The sequence below is a fragment of the Oryzias melastigma genome, linkage group LG3 (genome assembly GCF_002922805.2).
Source record: "Oryzias melastigma strain HK-1 linkage group LG3, ASM292280v2, whole genome shotgun sequence".
NCBI classification, from domain to species: Eukaryota; Metazoa; Chordata; class Actinopteri; order Beloniformes; family Adrianichthyidae; genus Oryzias; species Oryzias melastigma.
Window position 1 is genome coordinate 28,659,934 of NC_050514.1, and position 9,911 is coordinate 28,669,844.

Consider the following 9,911-nt stretch of genomic DNA (forward strand, 5'->3'; position numbering starts at 1 on the left):
TTTGCCCACTCCTGTTCTAAACACACCTCAAAGTCTACGTTGTCTTAAAATAAGAAGGTGTTATTGTGGCCTTCCCAATCTCCTGAGCTCAACATCATTGAAAATCTATGAAAAGACGTGAAAAGAGCAGTGCGCAACAGACATCCCAGAAGTCTCAAAAAACTGGAAGACTTTTGTAAAGAAGACACCTCAAACAAGAATTAAGAGACTCTTGGCTGGATACAAAAAGCCTTTACAAACTGCAATACCTCCCAAGAGGGGCAGTACAAGCTACTAACTCTCAGGGTGCCCAAACTTTTGCACAACCATTTTTTTTTGTTTTCTGGTATTAAAACAAGTAAATGATGGAAGTAAAACCTTATTTTTTGACATATTAAAAGAATGTCCAATCTATAAACTGATAACTTTAGGAGATTTTTCCATTTTTCCTTGGGCTCTTTATGACTAATAATATAACATTTTACCTGGGGTGCCCAAACTTTCAATCCCCACTGTAAATTTAAAAAGCCTTTTGATAAATATGAAATTACAGTTTCCTATCTATCAGAGGACAAAAAAAGTCAACATTCTTTTAAAAATGTATCAAAAACGACTATTCTAAGATACCAAAAGAAGTTAAATCAGTAATTGAGAGATATTTAGGATAAGAAATGTCCTTTACAGACGACAAATTTGCATTGCTGGTAGTAAGAAAGGATAGAAAATGTAGAAAAGCAAACTCATGTCCTTTTTCACAAAAATCCTGACCAAAGGAGTTTAACTAAAGTGAGTAAGAAGATTGAGAAACTGAAATTGGGGTTAATTTACAAAACTCTCAAATAAAAAGGTCAAATATCTAAGAATTAAAGACGATTTAGGGAAAAAAAGGCCAAGTCCATAGACGTTTGTGTGATAAAACAGGACTGATTTAAAAAGAAGAACCAGCCTCACACTGATTACTATGTTCACTAATATCTGGTCTAATGTGCTCAAGTCCTCAAACAATAACAGATTAGGAAGGAAATGTTTCTTGGCCGAAACGTTGCCCTCCTGACCCCCTCCTTCTGTCGCACACTTTGTGGGTAACAAAAGCCTCTGGCACCACAAACTACAGAAAATGTGAGAAAAACCTCAGATGTCCATAAAAATGACCTTCGCTAATAACAGAGCACTGAATTCCTGTTGGAGCTGCTGGTCGGGCGGACGGCGTTCAAGTGGAACGCTCAAACTCCTGATGGCGACCTTTGACCTGTCTTGCAGTCGAGAGAACGAGACCATTCAATGGTGGCACAAATTTGGAATAAAGTAACAGTTAATTGTTACATCTTTTATTTTAGTTATTTTCCCCTAAGTGAGCTTTTTACTATCTTTTCTAGTATGACTCAGGCACTCGACTAGATAAATGAGGTTATAAAAACAGAAAAATTAGGATGTAAAACGCTCTGAGGGGTTTTTTTTCTGAGAATTGGCACCACAAAAATAAAATCTTCTGTTTTCATGAAAGACAGCCATTTTTGGTAGATTTTTCTTTTATTTATATAACTTAAATCAATATTTACAGTTCCAACAGGAAGTCCCTGAAAAAAAAAACATATTTACATAGGATGGATGGTCTCAAATAAAAATTCTACTTGACACTTGCACACAAAAATATAAAATATACAGAAGAAAGAAAATTAGAAAAATGTAGAGAATAGTTTGCTTTCTTTTAATGTGGGGAACCACACGTTACTGCAGTTTGCTAGTGCAAAGCATTTATGTTTTCTCAAGATTATCTGTGCATTTCCAAGAATAAGGCTGCATGCTGAAGTGACACAGATTATTATTCTCCTTTGCTAGATACCCTCCCTCTTTTGTTTGTAAAACATCGATCAAATCTTTGTTTTAATAGTTGAATTGAAGGTTTTGAAAAGTATTAGGTACTGAAAAAAAATCCCAACAATGACTTTGTGGGCCGATCCTTCAAAGGAAAACAAAGAGCTTCCAAAATAACTGTTGACAGAATTTTCTTTTAAAGGAATAAGGACAATAAAAACCTTCTCCGCAGAATTTTTATGTTAACAGAACTTAAATGTTACAGTTTTGATTAAAAAAAAAAAAAAAAAGTCAGTAGCTATGGTTACGATCTGACCCTCAGCGATGCTCCTACCTTGCGATGAAAGAGGAGCAGTGTGTGCTCTGAGGTGACAGGATGTCTGTGAGAGCGCCGCTCCACAGGAAACCAAAGCTGTCTATCAGCAAAGCGGCGCTTAACCAGCACTTAAATCTAACCAACTGGATGCACATAATCACTGGCTTCTCCTCCTCCTGCACAGCTCCATCTGCACGGCCCCAACAGGAGATGGACGCAGAATGACTGGGATTGATCTGATGGCCGTGTGGGAAGAAGACATTGCTGGTGTGAGGAGGAAAACACTTCCTGCTTGTTAGCAGATGGGATAAGGACGTGTGGAGCAGAGAGCTCGGGCGGGCGAATGTGCAAAGAACACAGTATCTCAAATCTTCCATCTTTCGAGACTGAAGCAGCGTGAGGCAGAAGAGGCCGCAAAAACCCTCCAGAGGTTTGGCCTCAGATGTAGAGGGAGCCGTCGGCAGGGCCCACGTAGCCAACTCCAATCAGGAGAACGTCTATTAAAGTCCAAATGCCCAGGCCTCCGAAGCTGAACAGCTTGCCCAGACCTTCCCTCCACTGCCCCAAATAAAACCGGTCTGCCCCAAAACCACCGAGAGTGATGCTGCAGAGAAGAGCAGATGTTATCAGGGATTTTATTAGTAAAACATCCTCAATGTTAAAGATGAAACTCTTCAGCACTCTCATGAAAAATAAAAAAAACGTACCTGAGAGCCAGAGCTGTCGACCACTTATATCCACCTGTCCAATTACAGAACAGACGTTTCTGAAAACGCCGTCGTCCTGCTCAGGAGGAGAAACCATTGATTTAGAAGTCCAAAAAAAAATACCCCGACATTCAAATAATAATCCCAGCAATATAAAAAATTTTGAATTTATGAGATCCTACAAATAAAAAAAAAAGTGTTTGAAGCTTCAAATTTAAATGTCTAAATAAATAATTACAGGCATCAGTGTTTAAATATTGGCCTTTAAAGACTCCAATTATATTTGGATCTATTGTAAAAACCTTCACAGTTTTCTTTTAATTATGATTATGCCCTTTTATCAAAAATTAAAAAAAAAAAAACATTCTTTCTCTATAAAGTGGTAATAGAAATTTGCCTCTCAGTTGTAGATGGACCCATTAGAGCAACCCCGCCCCCCTTACCCTTCCAGTTGCTGAAAACTCTGTTTAGTAAATGCTGTATTCTTGTATAGCGTTTTTCTGCCTACCTTAAAGACTCAAAGGCCTTTACAGTCACAGTCCAGTTCAGCCATTAAGAATCAGAATCATTTAGTGTCATTAAGATGGACATGGTAACGTGTTACATCTGTGGTTATTTTTTTGTTTTTTTCTCTTTGTTCTGTGTTTTGTTTTTGTATTTCTGTCAGAGTGGGATATCTGTATTTTTGTGGATCTTTGTTTTATTTTGGCCTGGTTCACCCTGAAGCCTTTTGCTTCACATCTTAGTTATTGTTGGTTTGCTGTCTTGTAAATAAATATGTAATCTTTTTTATGGAGACATTTGTTTGGTGCTTTTGTTATTACTTTAAAGTTAGGACGTGAACATAACTTTGGTTATGCCCCAGATCTCCCTGGGCACAAAATGGGGCGTAAGAAACGAGATTTGAGCAGCTCAAAAACAGGACGTCAATTGCAAAAAATGAGGCAGGCAGATATAACAGGTAGAACACAATGGGAAAATATGCATTTATACAGGTTTCCGCACAGTGTCTTGCCCAAGGACCCTTCGGCACATGAGAAAGGCAAGGTGGGAATCAGACCTGAAACCTTCCAAGGTTCTGTTCAAGCAAAACAAGGAGCTTGCAGCGCACCCAGTGTATTTTCTACGTTATATATGAGCTCTTTTTTGGCTGCTCCAGATTTACAAGGATTTAAATATAAAATAATGTTGAGCTTTTCTTTTAACGTTTCCTCCATCATGAGAAAATGTTCCAAGAACATGTTAAAAACATCAAAAACACAATTTTCATTAGATCATATCATATCATAATTTTCAGTTTTAAAAACAGTATTTTTTGTTATATTTTCAAAGAAAGCTTACTGTATTTGTGACAATGTGCCAAAAAGCTTTTTTAGTTGCAAAATCAAAAAATTGTACTCAAACAAAAACATTTTAATCACGATGCTCAAGTAGGACCAACCCCCCCCTCAAAGAAAAAAAAAAATCAAAATGTATTTTAATTTCATCAACCACACAGTAGGAAGGACACACCCTTTATTATTCATATCCTAAAATGATTTTTGTTTCTAATGGGGCCTGCAGATTAGGAGTTATTGAACTTTTTTAGGACAGACAGGTGAAACCAGTTTTCTTAAACCCTAAACTGCCTAAAGGCGGTCGTGCGCTGTGTGACAGGATTCTTAAGAGCCTTTTCTGCCTAAAATAAATGGACTGCATAAGAGGGGTCACGCACTGAATCACAATGAGGCCACAAGACGCGCAGAGATTGTGTCCAACAGTCGAGCTTTCATGTTTACCTGCATTGTTCAATAATAAAAGCAGAAAAGCAAAGAAAATGCTTTTCAGATGAAAGTGAAAAAGGAAAGATGCAATTTGGCTTGAAAGAGCTCTGGCTACAGCTAAAGGGACTCATTTAGTGAAGTTTGAGGTTTACGGTTAACCTGTGGGTCTGGACCACAGCTGTTACCTGCATGACACCAACAGCCTATGGAGTCTGCAGCGCAGGAGAAGTGGGTCAGCAGGTTGCAGAACAAAGATAAAGGAACTACTGTTGTCCACCAGAAAATAATATTCTATTGAAATAAATGGGAGAAAATATAGCAAATTCTTTAATGCTAATCAGAATAAAATTGTGTTTTTGGTGTTTTAACATATTTTTGTTGTATTTTTGTCATGATGGAGGACAAATGTTAAGAAAATTAAGCTTAAAAATGCATTTTTGAGTATTTATTTATTCACATTTTTTTTGACTCAGACAAAAAATTGCAGTTTAAATGCACTGCGTACTCCCGCCCCCGTCCGTTCTGATGCATCCACTTTCCATACAAATAGATCCATGAACGTCTGAGCTGGAATCTGGATCAAAACTGCTCAGCTGGACAGCTCAAATATTATATACAGTAATGTTAGTTTGGGGTGTGAGGAACTGTAAGCTAGCGGGAAAGCATGTAAACAGATAGATGATGGGAAGGTGGGTCCACAGCTCAGAGGCAAATTTCTGCCGCTTTGCAGAAACTAAGTCATAGAAAATGACAGAGATTATTTTTTTTCATTTTCTTTTAGCTAAAAACTGCATAATCATAATTAAGAAAATCATTAAGCTTTTAAAAGCTTCTAAAATAAGATCAAAATATGCTTGTTTGTAGCTTTTAGTGTTATGCAACTTTCCCATATTAAGACTTGGTAACTGGGAAAAAGAAATCAACTTGATTTATCCTTTAACTGTTTACAAGAATCCCAGATAAACAAGTTTTCAGTTTAAATATGTTTATTCACTTAAACTTCAGTTAAAACTCTTGTTGTTTTTCCCTGATCAACAGAAAATGTGGAATTAATCATTAGTGTGTACGTCAACCATCAGCTGCTACAACTTAAGAAAATATGTTTTAAAAACAATTAATTACCAATCCAGCATCAACTGACACCAGTAATAGTAGCTTTGGCACACCAAGATGATCAAGTTTTAATTTGAATAAAATTAAAATAAATATTTTAAATCTTAAAAATGGTGTGCAGTACCTATAAATTGGGCATTTTGGAGGCAGTTGTTCTGCACATCTGGATTCCTGAGCAAATTAAAGCAAAACAGTTCTTCAGCAACTCCAACCAGAATCACAATCATGTGGAAAAACTTTAAATATGTGCAAAAAAACTACTACTGTTTGCCAACGAAAGTGCAATCAAAGATTGAGGCTTATTGAAACCTCATAGAACCACATAAGCTCAAAAATAATGTTTGCTCGATCAAATACATTGGAGAGCCAGACCGTTTTTACTTTTGCACATCTGGTGACGAGTGGGAGGCAATTATGAGCTTCAGAGTACTTCAAACAGTACAGGCTAGATTAACTCTTTAACAGTGTCAGAGGCTAAGCCCACAGTTTGTGATTTTAGAGTGCTGTGGCACAAAGTAAACAGCACCACAATCTTCTCTAGACAAGATCTTGACCTGAATAAAACCCTTTATGAGACAATTCCAATCTCTCATCCTTTACAGACGTGGCAAAGTGGCCTTTTTATTTCGACAATAGAGCAGGAGAGTGGCACGTCTGCGTGAGTCCGAGTTCTAACAATGTGGCAATTTCAGAAATGAAATTTATTCTTCAAAATTCACAAAAGTATGAAAGACCAAACAGAAGTCTGGATGCTTGAATACATGATGGGAATCCGATTTGGTTATATGAGTCCTGTACTTTATAACTTTTCAGCAAATCAATAGCCTTACCTAAACAGTGCACGTGGTCTAAGACGTCACAGGTGGCGTTGTAGCGCTGGCGTGGGCAGGAGACGGTCATGCAGTTTGTGGAGTTGGAGCAGCGGTACTGAGACGGGTCCAGCTGCCAGCAGAACTGACAGGTGATGGACAGAACAAAGTGGGATTCTTGATGTCCTGTCTCTCCCTGAGAATCACAAACACCAATTATTTCAATTTTCTTATATTTTTCCAGATGTGAAAGAGGAAAATTAGCTTTTTGTTAAAGCACATCAAGTACAATATGAAGTGCTACTCACTATGCAGTGAACTCCTTTTCTGGGTTTGCAGGAAAAAGACGCAGGTTTGCCGTAGGTGCAGTTGTGTTGATAATTGCACTCAATGCAATCAGCTGGAAGACGGCTACACAAACCGCCACTCGGACACTTAGAAGTGTAGTTTTCTTTGTCTGTTGGGGACACTACAAAAGGGGGAAAAAAACAGTAATAGTAAAAAGACAAGTAAATCAGAACTACTCTAAATAATTATTGTAATATAACAACCAATCATGTTTACTGAAAAACAGCCATTCATCTTTTGAATCTCTTAAAAAAATAATTATTGGATACGACAAAAACGTTATTTTGAACAGGCGCTTTTGCAGACAGATCTGTTTACCAGAATACAAAAATGATAATACAGTTGGAAATTCTACAGTGGTAATAAAACTTAAAAATCAACCAAACACAACAATCAGTTTTGTAACTTGTTTAGGGAAAGATGTATTTTTATTTATGGCCGATGTTATTCGCACGTATTCACGTGCAGCCAAGCACAAAAAGTGATGGAAATTCATGTCATTCGTGTGGTCAATATGTGCATTGCTCGCATGTATTTTAACCCTAACCATGACTTACTTCAACCCCCTCCTAATTACATGCAAATAGTCCGTTACTTTTTTATACAAAAGATATATTTTTATATATTTTTGAACATTTTATTTTGAAGTGCACTATAGAACCATTTTTTAAAAAAACAACACAATTTATCTTTGAATGACTTGTGAAATGAATATGAAAATTTTACTTCTTTTGTGAGAATAAACCTCAGTCTAGATTAAATAAAAACACAACTTCTGTAATATTACAGGGTGCTAAATGTTGATTATAAATTTAACAGGTTAATACCAAATATCGATCCAACCAGATATATCTGTCTGAGGCAAGTTGTTAATCCAATCAGTCTATAATAACCTTTAAAAAAATATTTAAAATAGAAATAAATTGATTACATAATTTGAGATTACCATCTGTACTGAGGCACAGTGTTTATAAGATAAGATAAGATAAGATAGCCCTTTATTCGTCCCACGGTGGGGAAATTTCAGTGTTACAGCAGCGTCGCAAATAGAAAAAAATTGGAACAATTTACATATTTACAAGAGAGCAAAATAATTGTGCCGAAATAAAATATCCAAAAAAAAAAAAAAAGAAGAAGCAATTGCACTGTGGATATGATTTATGTTAAGTAATTGCACAACATATTTTATTTTACTATAACTTAAAAATGACCAAGTCCATCACACCGGACAACACACGTTTGATGGCAAAAAAAAAAAAAAAAAGATTAGCCATCATTATAGTCCAATGTGTGGAAACACTTTGAATTTTGCAAAGTCATGTGACCATATAGTGTAGTATAATGTTTAAATAATTGCCTGTTTGTATTATTTTGATGAGGAAAAACAACAGTGGACTGAACTTTATGAAACGAAAATGTGAATGAATTTGACATTCATTCTTGTTTTGTTTGTTTGTACTCATATTTCATTTACACTTGATTATCTTGCAACAAATACACCTGCACTGTTCAGTATCCAGGTATTTTAGTCTGAGTCACAATGTTGTGGCTAAAGATTTCCTGGACTGATTTATGGGCAGTGAATTAGGTCATTCAAAATGAACTAAAATCGACAAGGAATTGTATCCCAAATTGTGATAATGTCAGAATGAATCATTTCAGTCCTAGTACATAGAGCATCTACATCAGACTCCACCCTTCGGAATCTTACATATTCACTTCCCAATGCAGTTATTAAGAATACGCATGCATACTTTTAAAAGTGTGTTGTTAGAACTCATGCTTGGATAACAAAGCTCAACTTCACAGCTGGTATCGACAGAAGAAGAAGAGTACCGGAGGCTGCAGAGGGGACCACCGGGCTGGTGATGACAGGTCCGTGCGGGGCATCTCTGCTGTAGGGAGCCTCCTGACCAACATGGGGGGAACTCAAATATCCTGACACCAAACCGGGAGAAAAAACAAAGCATGGGCTCATCTCAAACTTTCATGACTGTGGTCCAAAAACAATCAATTTAAAACCCAATGTTCGAATTTTCAAAAACAATTCACTTAAAATTGACATTATAATGAGTAAACAAATGGCTGAAAATGTTTACATGAGATGCACAACTACAAGTTAGCAATTTATGCTCAAAAGAGAAAAAATAATCGAGAGATTTTTTAGCTGAAGAGTTTAACAATCATAAATCTCATCGGCTCACAGAGTCTGTTTTCACTGTTTGGATACAACAAGCTAGCTTACTGGTTAACGTTAGCTTAGGAAGAGGCGTTGGACAAAAAATATATAAAATTTAATTTTATAAACTGAATAATATCTACGTCATCTTTGTCAACCTACCGTTTACTGACTGTAGGACCAAGTCCATGACCAGAATGACTAATATTCCTTCGTGTTTAAAGGACCGTCCTCGGTCAGGTCTCCATATCTGCCAGCTAGCAGCCATTGTTGCTGCGGAACCGAACGCAATGCACCAGCTGCGTTCAAGTCACGTGGGAAAAAAGGAGTGACGGCAGCCACTCGTTTGTGGCATTGGATCACTAACGAAGAAATGTGCTTGTTTAGCCGTTAACTGAACACCTCAAAATGAGTAGTCCTTTCTATTAATTTTTATAACTTTTCAACTGATTTTTTTTAAATCATAGAATGTACAAAATCAAAATTTACAATTTTTAGTTGTGTCAATGAAGTACACATCCGACTTCCTCTCAAGAGAGAGTGATTTTTTTTTTAAACAAAATAAAATGTTTTTTTTTTAATCATGATGTTTATGAATCCACACACTGACGAAAATTGACATTTTTAGCCTCCATTCAAAAACCCAAATTCACCAGCTGGCTGTGAGGCATTTAGCTGATGACAGGATTTGTACGCTCCAATCTCATACCTAACAGACAATATTTTAATTAGCTGGCAGTGATTTATTATGCCAATCTTTCTACACACCTGTGACATTTTCTCGGAAATTACACAATCTAGAAGATTCGAGAGGGCTGTGAATCACTTAAAAAGCAACCGGATGTCACTTTTTTTTATTCAAGCAAGAAAGATGAGACACAG

The 9,911-nt window shown here is 36.6% G+C and overlaps 1 protein-coding gene across 1 annotated transcript; it reads right to left on the reverse strand.

The window, feature by feature from the left end:
* Positions 1-1,490: 1,490 nt before the first annotated feature.
* Positions 1,491-9,529, reverse strand: tm2d3 (TM2 domain containing 3). Its single transcript, XM_024295904.2, has 6 exons — positions 9,192-9,529; positions 8,687-8,788; positions 6,811-6,971; positions 6,524-6,698; positions 2,818-2,893; positions 1,491-2,714 (listed from the first exon to the last, which is right to left on the reverse strand). The coding sequence occupies exons 1-6, from the start codon at positions 9,295-9,297 to the stop codon at positions 2,549-2,551; spliced, it is 786 nt and encodes a 261-aa protein (XP_024151672.1). The 5' UTR covers positions 9,298-9,529; the 3' UTR covers positions 1,491-2,548.
* Between the last annotated feature and the right edge of the window lie 382 nt (positions 9,530-9,911).